The following is a 26,578-nucleotide window of genomic DNA, read 5'->3' on the forward strand; positions in this document are numbered from 1 at the left end:
CTGGAGTTGAGCACTTGTACACCAATCAGCATCTCTGAGTTGTCTGTATTAGTTTGTTCATAGCCTGTCCCCTGTTGGTTTCGTGCTGTTGTCAGTCTTAGACCTTCCTTCAGAGGCTATCAGTGAAAACTGCTGGGTGAGAACTGATTGTGCACAACAGCCATTTCGTATTACTGTCCTCGTGAGAGTGATGTAACGTGACTCCTGAGGTTTTAAAAGCGGCGCACTGACAATTATTGCACCTGACCTCTTAGCAGAGAGACAGGGATAATAAAGTAATTTTACTGCACTTTATTTGATGGCAAATTGATACTCAAAGCAGCATATCATAGAAGCAATAAAGCAACCTGCACAGGCCCTCAGGGTTTTATTAGCAACAACTGCTGCTGCTTAGAAGGGGTGATGTTGCAGTGATATTTTAAGGACAAGGTGCAGCAAGGGTTCCACCCTGGGCCGTGTCAGGGCACATCACGCTACACCCTGCACAGTGTAACAGTGCTCCCCCTTGTTATGTAAGCAGCCTCTCGCCAGCTCCAGGATGAAATACTGTATGTGCATCACCGTGCCATCGCATGAGACTGGACTAGAGTAGAGTGCCTGTGCAGGCTGAGGAAGCCCCTAAAATAACTCATAATCCTCTAAAATCATCATCACCAGGGGCTCGACTGGCCCACTTGTAGCTTGCTATAAAACTTGTACAGCAGCAGCAGTGCTGGCTGACTGCCAGGGTTTAAACAGGGCACCCATCCATCCTTTCTGTCCTTCTGTCTGTCTGTCAGTCTCTCTGTTGCTGCAACACTGTTAATGATGACTGGCCAAAAACCAATATTTACTGATGCAAATTGTCTAGCTGCACATAACAGCAGACTGTTGCATCAGTTCATAAACGAGCATGCCCAAGGCTTTCTCAATGATGCCATGTTCCATGAACGCATTTGGTCCTTAAGTTGTCTGGGCTTCTGTCTAAAAACTAGGGTGAAATAGTGCATCTAAGCAGGATGATAGAATAAAATTACACGGCAAGAATATGCTAGGGGTGGGCTACTGTCAGCTCAACAACCAGCCATTACTGATATGTTCATTTTTCACATTTTTTTCTTATTAAACAGAAAAATAGAACTGCACACCTTTTGAATACAGGTTTTTCCCATTCACCTAACTAAGACAAGCTCAATTGCCTTGTTAACTCATTGTAAAACTCACCAAAACAGTCTTGGTTAGTCTTGCCGCTGTTCCAACAATCACCAACTCTGGTTTGGTCAAAATAAACCCTTAAGTCACCGAGTGAGAGGTGAAAACATGCTCATCTACAGGCTGTTTTTTCCACTGTCTCTCTCTGCTGTTACTGACCTCCTTGTGTTTCTGGGTTAGCGACAGTGCTAACTACCACAACACCGTGCTGCCCAATTTTTTAATCAAATTTTAGGAAAATTAATGTATAAAGAACACATAATCGTAGGCATAAAATGTTAGTTTTTGCCTATATCAGTAAAAAACAAACAGAAATAATGCTTTCAGTATTCTTTAGGTAAACAAATTAAGAAAATAAATACTGTAAAAAAATAAAAAATAGATACAATAATTTCAAGAATCGATACAGACATGACATCGCAATGCTCAAATGTGTCGCGATTCTCTTACACTCCTAATAGGCAGGCCTATTTAACTCTTTGTTTTAGAGCTGTGCCAGCTGCCCACTGAGCGTCTCTTATTTGTTCTTTGGAGGCAGACCATTAAATTAGCAAATGTAAAAAATCGCCCACAAAAAGTACAAGCAAAGTACTCAACCAGTTGCTGATAGTCGCTATATATTTGTCCAATGGTCAATGGTCAAAAGCTGTTGTCGGAGGAAGAGACTTGTCAGTATTCCTCTCAGTTGATGTACAGTACAAGTGTAAGTGTATAGTAGACGTCCTAGTTACCATGAGTAGGAAAATGATCTGCGTTAGTGGTGATGAAAATTCTTGTGAGTGGGTGAGATATTTCATTTTGCATATATCTCAGCATGAAAAAGCACCAGACAGAGCCTATATAACCATTCTCTGTTCTTATAGATGACGACAGTCAAACTGAGAAACAAAGGCACAATTAGTTTCTGATGAGCAGTCTCGCGTTCTCTCTCAGTCAGCTGCTGTGTGACCTCTCGCAGCGCTCGTCCATTAGGAACAGTGATGACATAATCCTTGTAAATGTCAAGAGCACATACAGTATGAGCCGGTGAATATATTACATAGATGGAAATAATCCGGAAATAGAAAGTCAGTAGTTTGCATTATCATCCAAGAATCTGTTTCCTGTTTTGTATTTTTGTGGGTTTGACAGTGCGCTGACGTGGAAAGTGCCTGTTGTAACATCTCAGATCTAATGTTTGGATTTGCATCTGGATGCAGCATGTCGACAGTGTGTGGCAGCCATGTGGCGATGTAGCAAGTACCTGTAACTATGACAAAAATGTGGCAGCCGTTTTTCTTTTATTCCTCCAAAATTTCAGTGTGTTTACAGATAATCTCAGATTCAGCGTTAAGCATCAGAACAGGGTAGTGTCGTGTTACAGCTCAGTGAGACGGAAAAAGGTAAAGCAAGGACTGGTAGAGTGTAGAGTACACCCTTGGCTCTACGGCAAGAATGTGAACTTGTTCTATAAAGTTTGTTTGCCTTGAAGCGAGGGTGGAGACGTGAGGAACACGCCTCTCGACAGAACAACACCTAAAATGTTAGTGTGTTTCCCAGAGTCGGCAGTGCTGCAGGACCTCAACATGGCGCATTAAAGAAAGAACAGATAGATCAAATTCAGACCGGATTGTCTCCTCAGGTGTGTTTTTTATTATTTGTCCTTCGTTGAATTATTGAGGTGGGTTTAAAAGTTGTTGCCAGAATTTTTGTTTATTTGTTGTGTTCATGAATTCTTTGTTTTGTTAAGTTTTATTATTATTCATCACTATGAATCTATCTTTTAACCTCATAGCAAATTTGTCCTGCGTAATTCACATACTTGAAGCTGTTTTGTACGACGACTACCGCCAAACTGCGTAAAAACTTGGTGCTTGAGCGACCCAGTTACTATCTTTTATAGGCAACATACTTTTTACTGCGGCACTCAACTTAACCTCCTTTGATGGTTTATTGTCAGCTCAAATTTGACCTCATTGAGGACTTTGTTTTAGCCAAAACTTGAAACTATAAAAGCAAGATAAGAGCCGATAGTTCCTGAACACCAACAGCAATCTTTAGCTGTAGGTTTTATACCACATTGCATCCCTGTCCTGCTCTGTCCAGCTGACCTGAGGGCTGAAACGCTCTTGCTCTCCCACATGCAAATCAGCTTATGCAGAAAGCAAATGTCGGATAACGATGGAACCACCGCTGTTAGATTTAATCTCCTGCCTCCCTGGATGCAGCTGCCGTGCACAACCCTGAGTGTCCTTGTAAGGAAAATTACCTCCACAGCTTGACCCTGTAATTAAATAATTGTATTTACATGGGTCAATAATAGTTTACATACTGTATGCCTCCTCAGAAATGTAAGGGTGTGCGTATCAGATGCAAATTGGTGGTCAGGGACGCTCATAATAACATGTTATCAAGTTTTCAAATGAGACAGCGTGGCCTTGGGAGCTGGTCCCTGCTGTCAGAACCTCTCTGCTTCCCGCAGTCACGAACAAGCAGCTCTGCGCCTGCTGTCTGTTTGTATCTCGTCCGCTCAGGTCACACCTCTGTGACATGCATAGAGATGCAGCAGAGGAGCGTGCCCAGGACCGGTCCAAAATTCAACTTTAATCCAGTCAAGCTTGGGTCGTTGCGTAACTGCAGATCAATTGTTTATCAGGCACCAACCCTACTCAAAGGATTTTTTTGTTCGTGTTAACCTGTTAAATGCACCTGCTCAGACAGATGTGACTGGTGTTTGTCTGTTGGTCCACCACTGTGGTCCAGACTGAAATATCTATGCTGGTATTGAGCTTCACATTTGTGGTTTTGAGGGAAAAAGCAGATGGATTGCTGTGAGATTTAGTACCACACTCACATTTTTGTCCTCCACAGGATGACCTGTACGTTTAGTGATAACTTTTTGTCTAATGCCAACATCACATCAATGATTTAATGTGTCCAGAGCTTTGTTTTTTGACCAATAATCTGCAAAACTGAAATACATTCCCATCACTTTGTGGTTCATGCTAATTAGCAAATGCTAAACAGCTCTGTATGTTAGCATGCTGAAATTTGAATTTAGCTAAAAGCGCTGCAGGGCCTGAGTACAGCCTGACAAAGCTGCCAGCGTGGCTCTTGGTGTTGTTGGTATAGCATTGAGTAGGAGAGCAGCTACTAGATAGAATAAGATATAGTTATATCTCATTATTCTGGCATTACGATGGGCCGCCCTTCCATGATTTAAAAGCCGAGATGTTAATGTGCACAAGTCCAAAGTTAAGGTCTGTTTAAACCTGGACTCACAGGGCTGCTGTGTGGGCGGCGGCAGTTTTTGCTACTGAGCAAAGTGAGAGGATAACATTCAAAATCAAGTGTAGCAAACTGCGATCCACAACAACATCTTATTAACCTCTTTATTCACCCAACGTTTTCAACGAATGCCCTCAAGACTCAGTGAGCATGTCAGTATGTATCCTGTTCTTTTGTGCTCATTGTGAACACCCACTGGCCTGTTTCTGAGCCACATACTGTAAATTCCACTTCACATCACTGCACACTCAGCAAAGGGAAAGATATGGCTGGTTTGGTCACTCCCTTATGTGACAGGTTTTTTTTTTTTGTTATGTGAAAAGCCGACCTGTAAAACAAGCTTTGGCAAAAGTTTGACCTTTTTAATGTTCCGAGGTCAGACGTGTTTAGTTTAGCAGACTCTACCGATTGATTTATTAAAACATATTTCGCTTCAGCAAGCTGACCTCTGTGTCAGTCATGCATAGCCACAAGATCATATCTTGTTACATAATAGGAGAGCTTTGCAGATGGCTCCTGATCTATTGTTCAGTACTAGCTGCACACCACTAGGTGGCGCACAAGTTGAACTTAAGGTGTTTCTACTGAGTGTAGACTCAGACTTAAAGCTATTTTGATTTTCACTCAGTGTTTTGCAGCATTGTATAATCTCATAAGCTTCTATCATGTTGCACCCAAAGAGCAAACTCATACAAAATACTAAATTTAACTTTTCCATCTATTCCTCAAACTTCAGTATCGCCTCAACCGTCTTTACTCACCTGGTTTACAATATACAGAATTTTGATACCATCTGTGTCTCTGTCTGTCCACCACAGGGCGAAGTATTCAGACTTGAGTCAGACGAGGAGCGAGGTGTGACCATCGCCGAAGACAGCAACGACATTTACATCCTCTCAGGGGACCAGCATCCTGACCAGCTCAGCCCCCCCTCCTCACTGCTCTGCACCGGGGACAACAGCAGCGAGCAGAGCTCCTGGCAGACAGAAAGCTTACCTGTGTCGCTGGCCGGCCACGAGTCTTGGGCGCAGGTCGGTGCGATGGACCCTGAAGACGTCAAGAGCCTGGACAGCAACGAGGGCGTGGCTCTGGCCGAGGAGCGCAGCGAAAACAACTCCTCAAACTCGGACATTGTCCACGTCGAGCGCGAAGATGCCGAGCTGCTAGAGGAGGGAGGCGAAGTGGGAGCGATAGATGAAAGCATGATGAGCGTTTTAGGCACAGAGAGTGAGCTGGCCGAGCTTAGGGAAGAATTTAGGGACCAGACTCCACCTGTTGCAGTGTCAGCTGAGGCAGACTCCACAACCCCGGCCTCCCTGCTTTCATTAGAGGAACCGGTTGTATTAGAGACGCCTGAGAGCTTGTCGGCGGAGCCTTCCCTCATCTCCTTAGAACCAGAGCTGCCTCCCCAGGTCCCTGAGGCTGCTGCTCCCCCTCCCGCTGAGCCAGAACCCGCAGCACCTTTATCTGTTCCTGCAGTAGAACCAGAGCCTGAGCCAGAACCAGCTGCCGCCACCGACCCAGTGCCTGCTGAGGTGGCTCCCCCATCTCTAACCAAGGAAACCCCGGCTGCACCAGCAGAGCCAGAAGTCACCTCAGAACCAGTTCCTGAACCAGCGCAGGAGCCCGTCACAGTGCCTCCCCAGCCAGAGGAGCCAGAACCAGAGACTGTGGCAGAGACAGAGGCCCCGCTGGCTGAACCTCTTGTCCCAGCGGCTGCAGCGGCCCCTGTAGAAACCCCAGCTGAGGAGCCACCAGTGCAGCCAGAGCCGGAGTCAGATTCAGAGCTTCCAGTGCTGCTTTACGGAGGTGCTGCACTGGTGGTCCTCGTTGCTGTAATGGCTTATGGTGTCATAAGCTACAGGAGGAAGTAAAAAATCTTTCTCAGGGGAGGAGAATGCAAATTATGAGATGTTAAGGTAGAAATAAATGTATTAGCACACACACGGTGGGACTCTTCTTACAACCTTTGTTGGATTTATGAAATGAGGTTGCATTTTTTTCAAAAATCTGCTCTGCTTTTGAAGGTGTGAAATCTGTTAAAATGCCCCCCAGCAAACCAAAATCTCACCTCATCCACGACCTTACTGCTGGGAGTCCTGGCTGCTTCACCATACCAGGTACAAACACAGAAAGGGGAAAACGATGCACTCCACTGTTCTCCTTATTTTCAATGTTTTCCTTTTAACACTTTTGTGTTAACTTGCATTTTTGTGGTGAACCTCTTCAGACTCCAGCCCTTCATCTCATAGATTGGGAAGTGTCTGGACTTGTATCCCTCCTCTGCTAGTTTCGGTTTCTGTTTTGAATGTGGCTCATTGTTAGATTGTTTTTTACCATTTGAGTCAGTGTTGCCTAAATGGAAAATTCACAGACAACACTCCCTTCTTCGCTAAGGTAAACCTCAGAAACCACATTTACTGTCGCTGCAACACAGAGGTTTTCTAGCCGTCTTGTTTTCTATGCAGCAAAGTGGCATTTATTTATACTTCCCACATCTAATTGTGATGAGTTATTCTGATGCTCTCTCTGATGAATGAACCAAATGTATGATGTGCTGATGATTAAGAAAAGAAACCAGTAATTTGATTTTCTGTGTCAGTTTTAAACCGCTTGATACAAAACAGGCATACTAGGTTAGATTTGTGTCACTTCACATGCAGCATATTTTAGTTTTTGTGCATTGAAACATTAAAGATTTTGCCCAAGAATGGATGAAAGTATTTAAATGTGTGCTAAGTCACAGTGCTGCTCCTGCATTTGTAGCATGCATGTCAATTTGAATATACTGTGAAGGTCCAAAAAAAGTTAAAAACAGCAAGTAACAAGGTATTTAATCTTGCTGCAATGGAGTTTCTGATTGTATTCATACAGTATAAGGTGTCATACAGTATTTTTTAAAGATACCTGAGTCCTTGTGTAAACAGCACTACGCAGTATTACTCCAGATAGGAGTAGCAACAGCAGGAATGTGACTGCAGAGCATAAATCCAGTCGTCCCTTTAATTTAAGTGGGTTTAATGATTGACTTCACTGGATGAGCTACTTTACTTCTTTAATCAAAGCCACACTTTCTCTGCAGTTCCCTTACTCTTTCCTTCCTCTGCCACGTCTGTAGACCTCAGTATTTTGCTCTATACCCATCACTACTGCTTCACTGCCCGTAATGTACCTGACTCATGCCACAACTTTCTAGTTTCTGCCACCGTGACAGTTAAGAATTCAACTCCACACCCTCCCTAAAAAGACAATGTGAAAGGCAAAAATGTGTTCTTCAACGACAATCAAAACAGCTGTGTCTGTATGATTTCACTAATGCATAGAGAATGCTGTTAAAAGATTTCTAAGTAAAGTAAAACAAACAAAATTCATGTAGAGTCATCCAACTTATTTGTGTGAACATCACCCAGTTTAGGAATTCTACCCAGTTACTAGTGAGCCAATATTTCACAATGCAGAAGTTTTAAAACAGAAACTATGGATTGTTCTGGTGGAATGTCCCCCGGCTTCCCCCGCAACTAGTGTAGACAACATTAGCTACCCTGCCCCTTGAGAACTCATATCAGAGTTATTTGTCATCAGTAACACAGAATTAAAAAGACGACAAACTATTTTGTCCTCACTGCTGCCTCGCCACTTAATATTTTCTCTTTGAAAATTTGGGGATACTGTGGTAAATGTAATCTATGAAAATTCATGAATGGCTGTAAAAACATGGTGTTGAACAGATCCTTCCTACAGAAAGGATGTTTCAATGTATGTCAGTCAGTGTTACACACAGTAATACTCATGGACTCAGACTACACCCGCTTTCAAAGGGAAACTGTTAGAGTACAGAGAAGGATGGATGTCAAAAGGTCCCAAACATGACACTTTGTACCTTGAGTTTCCTACAATACACTGTTTGAGATGAGAATAAAAAATATTTGAGAACTTTTTCCTGTGTTGGTTTGTTAAAATGTGTGTTAATGTTTGAGTGTAAAATCTCACAGTATTTAAGATTGAAATTAAACTCAAGTCCCAGGAGAAACGTATTTAATCAAATCACATATCATAGCCGTACATGTATATGTGAAAAGCAAAATAATCGAGTACAAAAATAATCACGTATTTCAAGTATAAAATGAAATGATACATTTTTAAGCAAGAGTAAACGTAGGCAGTATGACAAAAGAAAGATTTCAATTGTCAAATTCAAACTTCAATTTCATGTTTTCAATACACAACTGTAAACTCATACTTAATCATCACTTTCCTTCGTCGGAAAAGTGTTTTTACTACTGTGTGGTGGACGTGACTCCTTTCACACTCGACTGGTGATGAGGAGCAGATGCCAGTTTCAGATTTAGCTTTCTTCCACCACAGATTTCTTAGTTACTTCCTCTCAGCCTGCAGCTCTGAAGTCACCTGGCCCTCCCAGAGCAGACATACTGCAGCGCGGTGTTGAAAAGCGTTCTCAGCAGCTGTGGGGCCTGCTTGCACACTCCCTTCACCAGGGTGAGCGTGAGGGCCATCATGACTCGCTCCTGGGGTAGATGCTCCAGACCTACGCCCTGCCTCATCACCCTCCCCACCTCCTGGGTAAGGTGGTCCTTCCACTGCTGGAAAGCAAACAAAACACAAATACTGTTACCAATTATTGTAAGTGGTAATCAGAGTGATAACATAAACACAAATGGATGGATCTTATTACTATGGCATGTATAAGCTTAGGAGGTGTTGGTTCTGCACTTGTGTCAAACATTTTGATGCAAAGTGGTGTTTTATTAGTGCAGAAATCAATACACACACTTAGCAGTACTAAATATGAATTTTCTGTAGGCGACTGCACGTTTGGACATTGATTTATCAAACAAATAAAGTTGGGCTAGCAGGAAAAATTAGTACAAACCATTCCAACTTAATCTTGGTATTTACACGTTTACATTACATTATTACAGATTTTTTTTTTTGGCTGAAATGTAGATTACCATTTTGCGAATCTTGTCCACCTAGTGTATCTGTGAGGTAAGTCTATTTTCTCGCATTAAAAACCATTATGGAATACCTACCAATATTATAAATTAAATATAATGTCGAGCATAAAATGAATCACTGAGGTTTCCCATAGTGTTCTATAGTTGGCATGAGTTCTGACCTCAAACAAAAACCACCTATCTATCATGAAATCCAAGTACCCTTTAATTAAACATTAACTTTCAAGGACACAGAGCAGAGGCACTATTTACCTCACCGTCTCAGCCACACAATTTTCCAAGAATAACAATTAGCATGATCTTACCAGGAAAAAACACTTAACATTTGCAAGTTATAAAATCTGACTGTGATGATCTCCTGTTGTACACGGTTGTTTTGCATTTTCCTGCCTCTTCTCTGTAACTCAGGTTATAAAGTAACGAGTTTGTCCTATTTATTACTATCATCTACCATCCTAACGCTAACGTCTCCTGTGCTCAGGGCACACTTACCTCAGAAGGGGAGGTAGATATGTTCTTGCTCAGGTTCTGGGTAGCCTGAGCCACGACATTGTGCTCAATCTGGTCAGCAATTTCTCTCAGCCCTTCTGCAACCTGCTGAAGGGCTGCTGCCTCTGCCTGGTTTCCTGCAGGAAAACAAGATAAACATGAGTGCACTTTAGTGGACATAATGTTTGTTTCTGGTTTTAACAGCAATGACACTGTAAGAAATATATGTTCTATAAATGAAGGTAAAGTAATTAACTGTCGTTTAATCTCTTATAATATTCTGGACTTCAATACCACACATTTACCTCTGTGACAGTAGCATATATAGTGTGATGATAAAGTGAGAGATGTATGACTGCAGATGCTAGGTTTGCATCAACTAGGTCTCTTGCATGAAATGGTCGACAGCTGTCACTTCCTGCTTTCACTTAAAGTCACAAGTTTCATTACTGTAACTGGAAACTACTTCAACTGTGATAAATTATGATAACTTCTACACTACATGGGTGATCGGGTTTGTTAAACTACAGGTTTGAGTCACCTCATACTGTTTGTAGCTACATACTTTCACTTGTTCTGATACACCCAGCAAAAGGCTTACATACTGCTTTCAGAAATATCAGGCACAAACAAGCCTTGGAGATGAACGTGACACAGCTGATTTGGTATCAGTTTGTTGCGCTGGTATGAAATTAACCCAGTAAAATCCCCTGTATACGACCTTTGTACAGACTAAAATTACAGGTAGTTACTCACTGGGCCACTGCAGCTCAGGTGAAGGCTGAATATCATGTATACCAGGTGCGATGCAGCTACACAGGTGACCATCAGTTTCAAGGTCTCCGTCGTCCAGGACGTCTTTCCTGGAGCCATTGAAGTTGACGTCCCGGGTGAGATGTAGGTCCTTTCCAAGGGAGAAAAGCTCCTCCTCGTAATCTGAATTTCTGCAGTCAGCTTGCAGGAAGGCGAAAACAAGCAGGGCGGCGTTTTGTCCGCTGGTCAGACTCCCCAGGTCCGCCATCGTTTCACTCTTGGTCTCTTTAGTTTAGACAGGAATAATGAGCGTAAGGTTAGCAACGTTCGCTAACAAACAAACACTGCTAACCCACTCAAATGTTACTAAGTGGGAAGTAATTAAACCAGCACAATAGCTTCAACAAGGAATATTTTAACAGGAAAATGAAGTCATAAATTAAACCACACACAAGTAAAACAACGAAGCTAATGTTATACTTACATTTTCTCTGAATAACTGTGTAAGCTAGCTCGAACGAGAAGCTAATGCTAGCTATGCTACATAAACTAACATTAACTTCCCAGCATCAACGTTCGATAAACGTAAAACTAAAGACTATCGTTTAAAAGTTTCAAAAGTAAGTTAAGGTTATGGCTAATGTCACTCACATTGGTTTCTCACACCGGGTAAGTCAGCCTTTAACTTCCTTCAAATAACTTTTGGCTGATTAATGATGCGCCATCCAGCACCGAGCACCGTTCGCCCAACTATGAGTATGAGCAGCACAACAACAGCACATCTTCCTATTATGTGCCGAGGAGGTGGAGCATTGAATGCCTCACATTTTCAAGCACAGTTGGACATCGCTGCGGTGAGTCAACACAGAACAAAAACTGAAACCCCACGACGTCAGATTGGATAAACAAGCTGGACAGGAGATTTAAAATGAAAATAATCTTCCTCTAATTGCAAAGACAAGGGGTATGAAAGTGTCCAGTGTATCTTTCATTTATCTTTTTACAGCTTTAATTGTTTCTACTTTATGAGCCAAACTGATAACAAAAGCTTACGTTATAGTAACCTTGAGTGGATTTGACCTGGTGTAAAATACCTACATTACGCAAGGTACCATGGAATATTAAGCAAAGTATTGTCATAAACATTGTTTTCACATGACCTGCTTCAAAAACATTGAATTTGCGTGTGGTGTCACACGTAAGTCCACCCTACTTCACTGTTTGACTTCAGTCACAGTTGGCTGCAGTTCTAGATAAGAAGAGCAACACAGCACTGGAAATTCCCCATGTGGTTTTGTCCAACTGAATGTGCTTTTTTGATTATTATGTACACCATTGGAGTAAGAGTTGCAGGGCTAATCCCACTAAAAAAAAGAAGCCCATCTGATAAAAATGATTAAAATGTTTATTTACAGTTAAAAAAAAAAACAAGTCCTTGATTGATATGCAGCATCAACAACTCCCCTCAGCCAGAAAATCACTGAAAGTGTTTGAGTTATGCAGATTAGTCCTTTAAAACCAATGCTGTCCACAGCTTTGCACCCTTATGAACACTCATATCGCTCTGCAGGAGTATGAGCGGCTGGCCAGTGAGAAAGAGGCTTTCAGGATGCTCATGGAGGAGGAGGAGAAGAGACGAGAGGAAGAGCAGGGGGACAAGGGGGAGATCGCCAGTCTGTGGCCGGAACAGCTTCACACTGCTCAGTCCACTAGACACTACAATCACAGCCCCACAGTCACCCACAACTTCTCTCACCACTTCCACTTGCGATAAACCAGTCTCACTCCCCCTGTCTGCATATTTTACAATTTCACTCCATCCGCTCAGTTATTTCAATCAGTTCCAACTAAATCCTTGCTGTATAGGTCATTTAGACATGCTACATTGTTACCACAGCCTGGTTACAGAAGGAGTTGCATATCAGAGCAAAAAGGACAGGCATATGGGCCTCACAACATCCAATCAGACTCCATATCCCGTGCAACCAAAGCTCATGGATCGCGCAGTCTTCCCACCAACAAGCCTCCTTCCTGCTTTGGGCATAGACCCCATCTTAACAGTGGGTTTCAGCCCAGGGAGGAGGCTCTGCTTGGGTGACAAAGCTGCCTGACGAGCCTCCTGGAGTTCCCTGTGGAGAAAATGGAAATAAGTGAATGCTACTAACTGGAACCAGCATGTGAGTATTAAAAATGAATGAACGATGACAAAGACAGGGGCCTGAAACCCAGAACTGTTAATGCTGGTTAAATTATCCTCTATGTTTTTACTCTTACTTTTCAAGCATGGCTGTCCTGAACTTCTCTTCATTGAGCTGTCTGCGTAGCTGAGCAGCCACCACCCCAGTCCTCTCCTGCCTCAAGATCGTGTGCTTGCAAAGCTCCCTGGCAGATGGCCGCTTCGTCAGGTCTGGATCCAGCAACGACTGAAGCAAAGACGACAGGTATTTTCACAATCTATGCTTGTGACAAGAGTGATTTAAGTGTCTGTCACTACATAAAATGGCATTCATACAGGTAGCAGCTAAAAGGTTAATCTCTTTATTGGATTTACATATTCAAACAACTTAAGAAAAAGAGGATCAGCCCAGAAATAAGAGTACCTGAAGCAGGCCTCTGAAGGGAGGGGATAGCTCTTTTGGTAGTTTAGGGAGCTGCCCCTCTCTGAGACTGTGCCACTCATCTCCATTTTGAGGCAGAGGAGGCGCGCCAGCTGCCAGCAGAACCGTAAGGCCCAGAGCAAAGATGTCAGCTTTGGGCAAGTGGCTGTAATCCTATGAGGCAGAGAGACAGCTAATATGAACATGAAAACAATGCAAATACAGTTGGACCTCTGAATGTTTGATTTAGTCTTTAAACCTACAGTGAGGTGCAACCAGCTCAGACCCTTAGGCCTACTTTCCTCCTCCTTTAAAGGTGTATTGTGTGGGATTTAGTGACATCTAGCGGTGAGGTTGCAGAACTGAAACTTCTCCTGTGTACCAAGCATGTAGCAGAGCTATGGTAGAGCATTATCTGCTCGCACCAAATTGGGCCCCAGGGTCGTAATTTTTCAATATTTCTCCAGACTTTAACTGGGTCAGGCTTTGCCAATTTACTGGTCTGTCCTCTCAGGTGTAAATGCCAGGAGTTACACTGGACTGAATCAAGAGGGAAAGAGAGAAAGAGGGGGGACCGTGATAGAGAGCAGAACAACGGGCCAATATAGTGGAGAATCGAGGGAGTTGACAGTGTGTGTTTGCTTCTGACTCCCCATCACAGACAGAGATATGCACAACATGCAGTGGAGAACAGTGCTCATCATCTCAGAGTCGAACACGCATTGAGGGGCGCAGCCTGCTCTGCTGAACCCGCTGTGTGTGGGACACAGAGCTGGCAGCAGATGACTGTAATAACAGAAAGAAGAGAAGAAGGGAAGGAGACGTGGTGCGAGGAAACATGTCAGCCCGAAGCTTCAAATAAATATTACAACATCAAAAACATATCTATTTTTTACAGTAGAGATTCTGTTTGTTTTTTTTTTAATCAAGCTCAGGCCCAAAACTGCTGCCATGGTTTGGACCTTGGTTGAACATGGACAGAAACTGTGCAGATTCATGGTGGGACCTTATTTTTTGGGCCTGAGCAAAGCTTTAAACTATGGTGGCCCATGCAAAATCGCGAATGTCCCAATCTACAGTCTGTGTTTGCAGCATGGTGGACTCCATGTAAGAGAACCTGCTCTGTATGTAGATTTAAAGGGCTCATTCTAAGGTAACAAAAACACAATGATTCTTATTTTCAGGTGATCATAAAATAATGAAAACATAGCTATGAATGTTATATACCATTGCTACTAAGAAGCCGCTAAATCCTACACACTGGACCTTTAGTTGTGCGACACTTACCTCATGCAGGACCTCAGTTGCCAGAAAGCGGCTGTCCCCTTCCTCAACTTGAGGACTTTTGGTTGATGTCACATGACCAAGGTCCCCTGCAGAAAACAGGAATAACACTTGACAGCAAACAAAAAACAAAAACATTAGAAAGAAATGTATCCAACATTAAATATACAATACCAATTTTGTAAATGACTCCGGCTGAAGTGCTTCGGTCATCTTCCTCCTCACTCTCCCCTTCACCTGCTGCACTTGTGCTGGGGCGCTGGCAAATGAATATATTACCTAAAACGAGTTGAAATAAGGCAAGAGACTTTATGTTCAGACAATACAAGAAATGCAAACTGAGGACTTGGACTTACTTGGTTTGAGGTCCAGGTGTACGAGGCCTGAGCTGTGGATGTATTTCAGCCCCATCGACACTTGTAAGAGCAGATCTTTCAACTCGGCCTCTGAGAACAGCTCACCCTGCCTCTCCTTCTTCACAATGACATCGCTGAGACTTCCACCTGGCACCCACAAATTAACAGTATCAAAGCCACATCATTCAATCTGACTCACATAAAGATGTTTGGAATATTTAGTCTTGCTAAACAGTGCTTTTGTTGGTAAGGTGGAGCCTACCATCACAGTATTCATTCTGAATAATCATGTGATCGTCTTCTGCCCATGCTGAATAATAGCGAACGACGTGTGGGTGGTGCCCAAGAACAGCATGTGCATACACCTCTTTGAGGGCCAGCTGCCTGAGGGGACATAAAATTGTCAAAGAGAAATGTGATCAATTCAGGCAAAAAAAATAAAGTGGACAGATCTGTCTCTGGCACAAAGAGTGTCATGCTGCTGACTCACTCATTGGCAGAGCCCGCCAGGGGTCGGCGAGAGCGTTTAATGGCGTACAAGCAACCATCCAGCCTCTTCACACACTTGTAAACGGCCCCAAACTCGCCTACACCGATGCACTCCAGCTCCAGGAACTCACTCTCATAGCGTGACAGCATGAGGGCCTGGACAGCACGCCTCTGCCAGATAAACAGACGGAGGGCCTTGTGGTAAAACCAGAGACATTTCTAAAGAAAGAACACACACGTCACAGAGCTCAGTCCCGAGTTTGATTACAGCCAGGAGGAACCGGGGGGTTTTCAATTGATGCGTCACCAAATATGGTAGCACTTCCACGAGGAAGCGGTACTGTGAAGACTCTGACGGATCTTTTTTGTTGGAGATTCCTTAGAGAAATCCCGGAAGTGGGACTGGCAGCATGTAATTTTGGACAAAACAAGAAGCGAGGAGGCAGATGAAGATGACAAAGCCTGATGATGAAATCATATCAGAAGCATCTGAGAGGGAGGGTTACATCCACCAGAGAAAGCACTGACAAAAATAGTTGTACCTTTGGTGGGAGAAAGGCTTCATCATCCTCCTCAGATGACGCCAGGCTGTGTTTCAACCTGAAAGATGAAAAGCGCCTTTAGACTTATATACTCTGAACACAGCTGCACTTATAAGGGATTAAAAAGTCAGGTCTGTGCGTAAGGGCGCTAAAAACAGAAAGAAGAATAATTCAAACTATTTCATCTTCACCTTCAGCGCACTGTGTGGGAAATCTACCAACCAATGAAGATATTTAAATGCTTGCGGTTTAAAAATAGCTCTTATTGTGACACCTACATCATAAAGAGTGAAAACTGTGATGCGAGATGTTCTAAATTACACATTTGGACAACTTTTCACACATTATCCCTTATTATCCCACCCTTACAGATGTCAAATACAGCTTAAAACCATAGTTACCTGCGTCCATAATCATCGTCATCATCACTCCTACAACAGCTCTTCCACTGCTGCTCGCTGCTCCTGCGGACTGCTTCAGGGGTGAAAGGATTCACGTTGACAGAGGGTGCCTGGATGAGGTTAGCAGCAGATGAGGCAAAACGCAGGGTCCTCTGAGGACGACCTATCTTAGTGCTGGAGCAAGGCTGGGACGACTTCGATAACAGGCTCTGCAGGGTGGAAAAAAAGAACGAAATTCAATGCTCATCCCACTGAAGTTACACTGGTTAACATCTGAAACCACAGTGGCACATTAAGGACTGAATTATTCCTCACCTTGGGGGTACTGGGAGAGTCACAAAGCCTCAGTTTCCTCCAGGAAGCATAAGGTATGGGGCTGGTGCACTGCACAGGGGAACATAGGGTGTTGCTTCTGCTGCGGTGGCGTTGGATGCTGGGCGTCCTGCACGCAGAGCTGGGGTTGTGGATCCTGGGGCTGCGGATTCTGGAGGTGCAGTCATCAGAGCTGTTGTCACTGCTGCTCCCCTCTTCTTCACAGCTAGAGAAGTCCAGCTGATGGCTGATCTCGTCAAACAACGTCGCCATGCCTGGGGCCTGGGTTTTGACAGAGGTTAATGTGAAATCCTTGACCCACATTTGACTTAAAGAGCAAGAATACCCTGGGGCTGATGGCATTAGATTATGAGGCCTTCATTTAAAGTCTCTTTAGGAAGTTGAGAGGAAACAAAGCCTGTGTGTTGCAAGTTATACTCAAATCTCTACACTAGTAGACCTACATCACTGTTGACTCCCAATACCACATCAGGCCCTGACACACCAAGGGCCTCAAGTCCCATAATTTAATCAGAAAGCCAACATTACTTACTGAATTTTTTTTTATAAATCAAAATCATGTAGGACAATTCCTTCACATAGTGGCCATAAACACACAAATCAGTATGTAATTTAAGTTTGAGTGATAATGTGTGTTTATCACGTGTACTCACGAACATGTGGCATCTCCCACCCTCACCACGCCTGAATTTCGCGTCTTGGATGTCAGTAGCTTCCTGTTTAAATAAACTATGCCACCCATAATGCCACCAGGTGAACACATCCAGCTCTCTGATTGGCTGAAGTGTTCGTAAACCACTCACCTGACTTTAAAATGGCAGCTAAATGCATAAAATATTTTATATGGTGTTAAAATAAAATAAAAACAGAGGGAATCTATCTGTTTATTACACACACACACACACACACACACACACACACACACACAAAAAATACAAATTCACATTTAAAGTAAAAGTAAATAATATAAAAAACACCATAAAGGGACATTTAATAGACTACAGTACAACTATCACATTAAAGATATGAATGTACTAAGAATATGAAATATTATGGGCAAAAATAAACAGCCCATAATAACCAGAATTAGGTCACTGCATGAAATAGTAATATAGACACGTGGGCGGAAGTCCGCAACGTCATCAAAACAGTGAGACAGGCGGAGGAAAAGCAGCCCGTCAGTGGATGTGACACGCTTACAAATACATAGAAAACAACCCAGCGAGCAGCAGGAAACCATGATCCGGCTCCAGCAGCGTGTTCAGTGAGCTCGTTTCAACCGGACAGCGGACTTTTGTCATATTTTACCCCCCTTTCCCGGAGTCCTCTGAGGCAGCAGCAGCACCACCATGGTGGAGAAGTCGGACCGAGCCCCGCTGCTGGACTGGGAGGAAATCCCACCGAGCGATCCGAACCAGGCGGCACCGCCACCGCCTGCGCCGCCGCGGGAGGAGGACGCACCGGCGGTGAAAACTTCGCAGCCAACCGGGCGGCCGAAACCGACGGGCACCGCCGCTGGTACTGGGTGGAGCAGCGACAGTACCACCGCCACCAACACCACCGCCGCCACCATCACCTGCACCCCGACGAGGAATGTGACAGCTGTTGTTGCCAGCGGGAACGGAAGCCCGGGCCGTCCGCGAACAGAGCTCTCTGTTCACGGGTGGGAGCGCCCGGAGCCTCTCGGTACAGATCGTAATGTTCCCTTCCCCGGCGGCCTCTCGGTGAGGGATCAGTGGGAGGAGAAGGACCAGATCGTGGCTGTGTTTGTGGTTACCTTTGATACAAGATCAGGTAAACAATCAGATTGCAGCAAAACCATCTTATGTTTAAGATTCTCACTTATACACTAGAAATCTAAATTTCCAAAAATTATGTCTATTATCTTGAAATGTGTGATGTGCTTTGGGGCATTATACTGAGTCATGCAGGTGAAGGGTGTATGATATCAGCCTAGGTGGGGTTGTCAAACATTTCAAATGTCAAGGCCCTATTAAAGAGATTCACAATCAGCCCACATAATTATAATCCTTATTTTTATCAGCCAACCTTTCCAAAGAAAACACATTCCTGATCTGGCTTGCCAGTGCTTGTATCCAAGTATTCCACCAGAACAAAAAAACACAAGACCAGGATGACCAGCTTCTTATGGAGGAGGTCATTGTATAGATAGTTACAGTAGCTGAGTCAGTGCCTTCCTGCTGTCCGTGACCTCCTGCTAGTACATGGCTGAAATACAGAATTAGGGGAAGTGGCCAAGGTGAAAGTGGACACAATGGGAAGTGACATGATGGTTTGTTTTGTGTGTTTGCGGATGACAGGGAATATGGTAGAGTGGTGCCTGCCTCATGACATCAACCTAGACGGAGTTGAATTCAAGTCGATGGCCAGCGGTTCCCATCGGGTCACCAATGACTTCATGTACGTACCCTCACTTACCCCCCCAGAACCATCTGGAAGCATGAAATCCAGTCTTTAAATATTGAATATAGGTTTGTTCAGTGGTGTAGTGGATGGCATACGTAGGTATACAGGGTGTACCCACCTTTTTTTTGGCCATTAACAGCACACCCACCTATCAGCCAAAAAAAATGTAGAGATACTCTCACCTTATCATCTGCCACTACACCACTGCCTGTCAGAAATCTGTCACTGCATGTTTACCCCCGATCTTTGTTTTGCCTTTGGCCAGATATTTCCGTAAAGGATGTTACTTTGGGCTCGCCTGTTTTGCCAACATGCCTGTGGAGAGTGAGCTGGAGCGAGGAGCGAGGATGAAGTCTGTGGGAATTCTGTCTCCCTCCTACACTGTGCTTTACCGCTACATGCACTTCCTTGAGAACCAAGTCAGGTAAGGCGTGTTGAGTGTGTCAGTCTTTTTCTTTCTGTCCTTGTTTTTGCGTATTTTGTCCCCTTTGCACCACCCTATTTGTATTCTGTTTACCTTATTTATTTCTCCCCCGACCCTCTTTACAGGTTTCTCTTAATGTGCCTACCTCCCTGCTTCTTTGTTAAAACCGTTCTCATCTATTAAACATGAACCCAGAGTCCCGGTTACAGCGATCGTCACAGGAGCCCATTTACATGCAGTTTTTGTATGAAGTCTAAGCACGGAAGTGGAAGAAGCCTTGACAGCCTCTCTTCTCCTCAGTAACTCTGCTCTTCTGCTTCAGTCCTCTCACGAAAGCTTATCTCCGCATTGACTATGTATAAATATACGACACAGCTACAGTTTCAGCTTACAAATACAGATGGCTCAGGCTGCCACCAGATACAAGTAGATCTGAATTAATCTAAACGGAGTGTGGTTACTGTGGCTTTTTTATTGCAGCCGCTCGACAGTAGCGAGCAGATGCCTCAAATGGTTTAGAAATATGTTAAGCATGAGTACTGAATGGTTGAAGTGGTCAAAATAAATAGGAAAGTGGTGTTTATGTAATGCGAGCGGCCTCAAATGATCCCACAATGCAGTTTCAAAACAAGTGATGGTTACTAACCAAGCCCATCTGTAATCGTGCATTATTGATGACCTAAATAGTGTCTGATACTGAATACACAATGTGTCCACACAATAACAAACAGTGATGGAGTGAATACCTCCAGATGCAAGCTCGAGCCACAGTGACAGATCATGAATATGCATAATGTGTTTAACACTTAAAGCAAGCTTATCTGCTCATTGACATGATTCTTCTTCCTCTTTTCTCCTCCCCCTCTTCCTCCTGTGATTTCCGTGTAGACACCAGTTGCAGTGTCCGGGCCAGTACTCTCCACTGGAGGCCTTCTATGAGGATAAGAAGGCTGTCCTTCCCCCCGCAGGAAATGGTCTGGTCACCGCTTGCCCGACCTGGAGTGTTACCACCATCAACCGCTGTATGCACCCAGAAATGAAGGTGTGAAAGCAGCAGAGCGCAGTTATAATGTTGGTGATGGTAGATTTTCTCAACAACAACAACAACAACAACAACAACAACAACAAAACATATTGTCATTTTTTCCTCCCTGCAGATCACCCACCCAGCTGGCTGCATGTCCCAGTTCATCCAGTTTTTCGGGGAGCACATAATGGTGCTGTGGAAGTTCGCACTGCTTAGGAAACGCATCCTCATCTTCTCCCCTCCACCTGTAGGTGTGGTCTGCTACAGGGGTGAGAAGCTCAAACACATGCTCACACACACTTACACCGTTTTTCTCAACACAAACATTTCAGGATGTAATAAAAGTACTGTTGTTGCAACCTCAGTGTTGTCACATAGACGTTTCATTTCCTGTGTTCTTGTGCTCCTTCAGTGTATTGCTGTTGCTGCCTGGCCAACGTCTCTTTACCTGGAATTGGTGTCTCTGTGCCCGAATTACGGCCTTTCTTCTACATCAACATAGCTGACATCACTGCCCTGGAAACAGAGATGTCATATGTGGCCTGTGAGTGAAGCTTTTACAATATGAAAATGGTTAATTTAGCCTATCTGTAATTTATGGAAATGATTCCTTATGAATGAGCATGTTTTTCTCATTTTTAAGGCACCACAGAGAAAATTTTTGAGGAGAAGAAGGAGCTCTACGATGTCTATGTCGATAACCAGAATGTGAAAACACACAGAACCCATTTGCAGCCGCTGCTGCGACTGAATGCAGCAGATAAGGAGAAGTACAGGAAACTGAGCGAACAGAGGTATGTTACACACTGCAAAAAATCATGTCTGATTTTTGAATGGATACATGAGTCAGTGTTTTTGAATATTAGTTTGTTCAGTTATAAGAAAAAATAGGCTAGAAAATTAACATGGAAACTCATAAATACTGATCACTGAGGAGCAAAGTTAAAGGCCTTAAAGAGAACCTGTAATGCTTTTCTGTCTTTTCTGTCATTTATATAATGTTACAATGTCTGATGTTCATATTAAATGTGGCCAAAGTTTCAAATAATCAGGTAAACATATGTAAAAGTAATCCCTGTAAGCAAAAACCTTAGGCATTAGACTGTCTGGAATACTCGGTTTCCAATGTTACTTTTTCTACTTCCCCGACAAACTGTCGTCGGCTTGTAATGGATTTCTGTCTGCTCCAGACACACTACTGCAAGGGTTTACATTATGTAGCTCACACTGCTACATGTAGCATCATGCCATCATCAGGGAAACATGTTATCTCTAATGTTTTAATTTCTCCACAATTTTGGATCATACTCCATTACAGTCATTCCCTGGCTGCAAGTACACTGCTACATGTAGCTACATGCTAATGTAAGGGAAATAATTTCGGATCGTATTTCTGCTGGAACATGTCTGCTTGTAAAGATGTTGGCTTAGAAGCTTTTATTGGTAATTTTTTAATGATGGAAAGTACTGTACTCCGGTACAATTACACTGCTTCATGTAGCATGCTCCTAACATCAGGAAAACAATGTAATCTTGGTTGCCAGTGTTAGTTTGTCCCCAGTTTCAGATCATATTCCTGCTGGAACATGTCTAAATGCTTAATGTGTAAGAAACAGGCGCTAAAACTGAGTGTCTTAGACAGAGAGTGAATACAGATGTTCCAGTATAGACAGTATGGGTAAAACAAAGTGTTTTTTTTTTGGCCATTAAAGCATGTAAACATGATCTAGTAGGAACACCGAAAATGAGCACAATACTCGGAATATTTGGTTTTCAGTGCCGCTTTTTCTACTTTCTCGACAAACTGTCATCAACTTGGGATGGATTTCTTTACATGGTTATCTGCTTGAGGCATGTCACTGCAAGTATTTACATTATGTAGCCTACACTGCTACATGTAGCTTCATGCTAACGCCAGGGAAACATGTAATGCCTAATGTTTTTAATTTCTCCCCAATTTTGGATCATATTACATTACAGTCATTCTCTGGCTGCACATACACTGCTACATACAGCTACATGCTAATTTAAGGGAAATAATTTTGTATCATATTCCTGCTGGCATGTTGGCTTGTAAAGATGTTGGCTTAGAAGCTTTCATTGGAGATTTTTTTAGTGATGGAAAGTGTTACTATACTCTGGTATAGCCATTCCCTGGCTACAAGTACACTGCTACATGCAACTACATGCTAACTGAAATACTGAAAATAAGCACAGTAGGTCCCCTTCACAATCATATGTTTCAGATTTTATGATGATGGATGACTTTTCTGTCCCAGGCAATTGCTGATGTACTCTCAGGAGGTGGATGGAGACTGCACGTCAAATGAAGAGGATCTTTTCATTCTGTGAGTCCTTGACAAGTGTATTTACAGCTGCTTGTGTACTTACAGGCAGTAGGTGTCAGGAGAGTAACACTATTATGTTGGTTTCTTAATTTTAATGTGATGATAAATGTCTTGTCTTTTATCCTGCCTTAGCTTCTTCATGGAGCTGAATAACCGCATCTTCCAGACCCTGTCAGACGTAGCAGGGAGCGCCGATCCCACCCTCACCGCTGAGCACGTGAGGGCCATGGGGCTGGATCCCCAGTGCGATCGCTCCTTCCTGCTCGACCTGCTGGAGGTGTACGGCATCGACGTCACACTGGTAATAGACAACCTCTGCTGCCCCTGAGCCCCCCTCAGCCTGGGAAACTCAGAACGCCACTGGATATTTGTGCCTTCAAGGCCCACACACACCAAGACACCGAAGACACTGCCTCCACCCTGGGACTTTCATCTGTCGCCTGCTGTCCCCCCCTGGGTGTCTCTTTTAACTCTGTGTGTGTGTATCTCATCTGACCTGTGGAGACTGTTTCCAAACAGCGCGGATGATGAGGACACTTAACGTTTGTGCACCGGTCCACAGTGGCTAAAAACACACCAGCCTAGCAGACAGTACGGCTTGGTAGTTGCGTGGTCTTATAGCCATTCACATCTTATCTCACTCAGTGCTGTTTTTTTGTCAGAAATATTTGCTTGTGTGCGCTTGTTCGACTTGGACTCCAGCTGATGTGGCCAGGGACTGAAGCACTGGATAAAAGTACGAAAGTCTAAATCAGGTCTGGTCATCACAGCGGGATGATTGGTCGTTCTCCACTGCACCCATCACAATGACGATAACATTGTCAGTCCTGCAGCTTTGGTGTCCACTTGTCTGAAGAAAAGATCCATATTACGTGGGGGGACATTTTACTGCTGGAAATGAATTTGTGTGCTTCAAATAGATTTTTTATAGAAGATCCTAGCTGTCATAATGTGCAACAAATTCATCCTGCTGTAATAACACACTCAGATGATTCTGTGTAGTAAATCAAAAGCTTTTGGACTACTTAATTTGCCTTTCAAAAAGGAAGCAATAGGAGTCTGTGTTAGTTGAAAGCAGCCTTCTTCACGTGTATGCGTTTATTTCTTTCACAACTGAAAGGAGGTAAAAGTGAAACATGTTTATTAAAAACCAACAAGTGTGATATCCTCTTTTTATAACGGGGATGATTAATTTTAGAGCTGACTCAGAATGAGAAAAGAAAAGCTGTTGAATACTTTGTTCACCTTTATGCACCTTCAACATGAAGCAGATGTGATAATGTGTCTCTGTGTTTGATCACAGTCAAAGTGCAAGTGACGGAGGTGTTTTTGTTGCTGTTTTACCTTCAACTGAGGTTCTTGAACTGTCAATGAATGTGACTCTGTACCACTAACTTATCATGAATGCTGCACCATGTCCACCACTGGACTTTTCCTGATGCACACAGTGATCATGCTTTACTGTACCTTTTTTTTATGCTATGTTTATGTCTTACAGTCTGAGCCAGTAATTGGTTATGGCGTGGAGGGGATTTGTGTGTGTGTTGCACTGTATACAGGCTCGAACCAGAGGCTGGTTCGTCAACGGAAGCCAGTGTATGTTCTGTGATCGTGTCGAGCGAAGAGTCCTTGATGGAGCCGTTTGTAGTTTTCTTGTTGATCAGCTTCAAAGAGATCCTCTTCGCTTGTCTGCGTCCCTGACAAAGATCTCTTTGTGTTTTTGGAAATCTGGTGTTGGTCACAGTGAGGGCTGTGCTGCTGAGGGTTTCTCTCAGTCTTTTCATCACAGTCCCATTGAGTGAATCCAGCTCCCGAGATGAGCCAACTGTGTCTTTTGAATTATCCTGGCAGACTGGTTTATTTAATTCATCACGCTGCCAATCAGAGCGGTAATTTGTTCCATGTTGGAACACATGAGGCTGATGTTTGCCTCGTATAAATTTAGTATAATTGTTCTCAGCTTCTCACGCCCCTCCACCTGATGCAAGCTAAAATGCCAAGTCATTTTTATACATTTCGTTAGTCTACAAATTGTCATTTTTATTACATTATCACATTCTTAAAACGATCTTTCGGGGGCTGATCCCCAGATTGAGAACTGCTGATGGTCTTTCCTTTGACATGATGCCCTAAAATGTTTTCTGAGTGGGTTTAGAAATTAAAAAGTGCAACTAGTATTGAAAGAGAAACATAAGCTTTGTTGTTTAAATGGGGCCTTAAAGAAATGTGATTTTCTCAAAGTGACTCACTTATTACTGTGTGTACGTCAACAGTGTTTGCTGAAAGATTAAGTACATTCTCCTAAGCACTTCTGAATGGCCTTTACGTGCTCCCATGAAACCCTGACTGGTGTATTTCCTCGTCAGAAGATGTTTATACTCCTCGCCTCTGACGGTGTTTGCTTTACAGGTGTATGTTAAATGTAAAAAGGGAATGTATACACAACACACACCACTGTATAAAATGCCTTCTTTGTGGAGTCGTTCACAGACATGTACCAGCATTAGCTAAACCGAGTCGTTTGTACAGCGTGTCACTACTGAATGTCAGACAGCAAAAGTATTGCACACCTGCAGCAACACATCCAGTTAGTGTAACTGTTTCCTCCTTGATTGTAATGTAAATCAAGAGCATTCACGGAATAACACATAAGCTTTCAGCTGTACTAATGTGAAACACTGTAAAAGATGTCAGTAATGTACACACGATATCAATAGCATGAGCAACTGTTCATTCATTTCACTGTACTGCCATTGTAAAACAATAAAACCTTGATACAGTTTTGGGGTTGTCTGATTCTCTGCTTCAAACCTTGCATAACTATTTTCCTATGTTTCCTTCATAATCCTATTCTGCCTACACCTCTCTTTGTCCTCTCGCTGAGCAGGATCACTGCTTTCATTGCTTTTAAAGATACAGAACAACTTTTAGGATGATCTGAACAAAAGAGTTATTCATCTTCCCTCAGCATTCCTCATTTTTTTCCAGATTTGCAGCAGAAATATATGTTAACAGCCTGATACAAAAATAGTTGTGGTCTCTGTAGCTAATTCCCCCTTCATGACAACTGTATGGGGGTTCATTTTTATACAACTCACCCATTTACATTTTATTAAGGCTTATATTCATGCATAATTAAGAGCCAGGATGATTTGAGTGACATGCTGTCTCAAGTCTATGAGTCAGATTCAGCCCACCTATGGTCATATGGTCACTTCTGGCCAAGAAAACCAAGATGGCGATGACCAAAATGCAGCACTAAAGGTTCAAAACAGAAGTCCACAAACTGATGAGTAATGTCACGGTGGCTACATCCATTTTTTTTTTTTTACAGTCTCTGGGTACCCCTTAAACAATTTATCACATTTTATGTTAAAATTTAAATTAAGTTGATCTTTGAAAGCAGAATCTTAATAATATACAAACTAATAAATAAATAAATTAAAGCTGTGACATATAGTGGAATATTTAGTTCAATATTTCCCTCTAAAATATAATTAAATTGTAATTTTACAGTACAAGTATCTCATAATTGTACTTTAGTAAATGTACTATTCTTATTCAACCACTCTCATTCCCCTACAGAATGTTTCCCCCCACACATAACACAACCAAAATAAAACTGAGAGCTCCCTTTGTTTTCCTCAACAACCAAATATGATAAGAGGCCTGCA

General features: G+C 43.0%; 4 protein-coding genes across 8 annotated transcripts in view; 2 read left to right on the forward strand and 2 right to left on the reverse strand.

Moving 5' to 3' along the window:
• Positions 1–8,395, forward strand: part of bcl2l13 (BCL2 like 13) — a 17,594-nt gene extending 9,199 nt beyond the window's left edge. For both annotated transcript variants that reach the window (XM_050072425.1, XM_050072426.1), the window contains exon 7: positions 5,277–8,395. In XM_050072425.1, coding sequence (XP_049928382.1) covers positions 5,277–6,332 — 1,056 coding nt within the window. In that variant the 3' untranslated portion in view covers positions 6,333–8,395. The remainder of the gene's footprint in view (positions 1–5,276) is intronic.
• An 81-nt stretch (positions 8,396–8,476) lies between these two features.
• Positions 8,477–11,487, reverse strand: bida (BH3 interacting domain death agonist). 3 transcript variants are annotated; one of them, XM_050072431.1, is made up of 4 exons: positions 11,328–11,487; positions 10,680–10,961; positions 9,927–10,060; positions 8,477–9,056 (listed from the first exon to the last, which is right to left on the reverse strand). In XM_050072431.1, exons 2-4 carry the CDS (start codon positions 10,942–10,944, stop codon positions 8,862–8,864), a joined length of 594 nt encoding a protein of 197 aa, XP_049928388.1. In that variant the 5' UTR covers positions 10,945–10,961; positions 11,328–11,487; the 3' UTR covers positions 8,477–8,861. The 3 variants fall into 3 exon arrangements, with proteins under 3 accessions (XP_049928388.1, XP_049928385.1, XP_049928387.1); XM_050072428.1 differs by having other exon boundaries at positions 8,477–9,059; XM_050072430.1 differs by lacking the exon at positions 11,328–11,487 and adding an exon at positions 11,161–11,315 and having other exon boundaries at positions 8,477–9,059.
• Positions 11,488–12,061: 574 nt separating this feature from the next.
• Positions 12,062–17,585, reverse strand: wee2 (WEE2 oocyte meiosis inhibiting kinase). Of its 2 annotated transcripts, none has more exons than XM_050072424.1 (12): positions 17,332–17,585; positions 16,661–16,939; positions 16,346–16,554; positions 15,945–16,002; positions 15,404–15,573; positions 15,176–15,297; positions 14,914–15,060; positions 14,732–14,836; positions 14,561–14,646; positions 13,277–13,447; positions 12,951–13,099; positions 12,062–12,805 (listed from the first exon to the last, which is right to left on the reverse strand). In XM_050072424.1, the coding sequence occupies exons 1-12, from the start codon at positions 17,335–17,337 to the stop codon at positions 12,640–12,642; spliced, it is 1,668 nt and encodes a 555-aa protein (XP_049928381.1). In that variant the 5' UTR covers positions 17,338–17,585; the 3' UTR covers positions 12,062–12,639. The 2 variants fall into 2 exon arrangements, with proteins under 2 accessions (XP_049928381.1, XP_049928380.1); XM_050072423.1 differs by having other exon boundaries at positions 15,404–15,621.
• A 263-nt stretch (positions 17,586–17,848) lies between these two features.
• Positions 17,849–25,684, forward strand: dennd11 (DENN domain containing 11). The gene is made up of 9 exons (XM_050072427.1): positions 17,849–18,472; positions 19,000–19,099; positions 19,371–19,529; positions 20,418–20,571; positions 20,687–20,825; positions 20,969–21,100; positions 21,200–21,350; positions 22,836–22,904; positions 23,037–25,684. The coding sequence occupies exons 1-9, from the start codon at positions 18,028–18,030 to the stop codon at positions 23,230–23,232; spliced, it is 1,545 nt and encodes a 514-aa protein (XP_049928384.1). The 5' UTR covers positions 17,849–18,027; the 3' UTR covers positions 23,233–25,684.
• The last annotated feature ends 894 nt before the right edge of the window (positions 25,685–26,578 follow it).

Source organism: Epinephelus moara, chromosome 20 (genome assembly GCF_006386435.1).
Source record: "Epinephelus moara isolate mb chromosome 20, YSFRI_EMoa_1.0, whole genome shotgun sequence".
Taxonomy (NCBI): domain Eukaryota; kingdom Metazoa; phylum Chordata; class Actinopteri; order Perciformes; family Serranidae; genus Epinephelus; species Epinephelus moara.

Bases quoted from the DNA above. Each gene is read 5' to 3' on its own strand.
- bida (XM_050072428.1), bottom strand. From the start codon at position 10,944: ATGGCGGACCTGGGGAGTCTGACCAGCGGACAAAACGCCGCCCTGCTT. The intron at 10,061-10,679 runs GTGAGTAACTAC...GTTTTCCTGCAG, and splicing joins ACCTGAGCTGCAGTGGCCCA to GAAACCAGGCAGAGGCAGCA. The intron at 9,060-9,926 runs GTAAGTGTGCCC...TTTGCTTTCCAG, and splicing joins TATCTACCTCCCCTTCTGAG to CAGTGGAAGGACCACCTTAC.
- wee2 (XM_050072423.1), bottom strand. The intron at 16,003-16,345 runs GTAACTATGGTT...TTCATCTTTCAG, and splicing joins GACGATGATTATGGACGCAG to GTTGAAACACAGCCTGGCGT. The intron at 12,806-12,950 runs GTAAGAGTAAAA...TTTTCTCCACAG, and splicing joins AGGACAGCCATGCTTGAAAA to GGAACTCCAGGAGGCTCGTC.
- dennd11 (XM_050072427.1), top strand. From the start codon at position 18,028: ATGGTGGAGAAGTCGGACCGAGCCCCGCTGCTGGACTGGGAGGAAATC. The intron at 18,473-18,999 runs GTAAACAATCAG...TGCGGATGACAG, and splicing joins TACCTTTGATACAAGATCAG to GGAATATGGTAGAGTGGTGC. The intron at 20,826-20,968 runs GTGAGAAGCTCA...GTGCTCCTTCAG, and splicing joins AGGTGTGGTCTGCTACAGGG to TGTATTGCTGTTGCTGCCTG.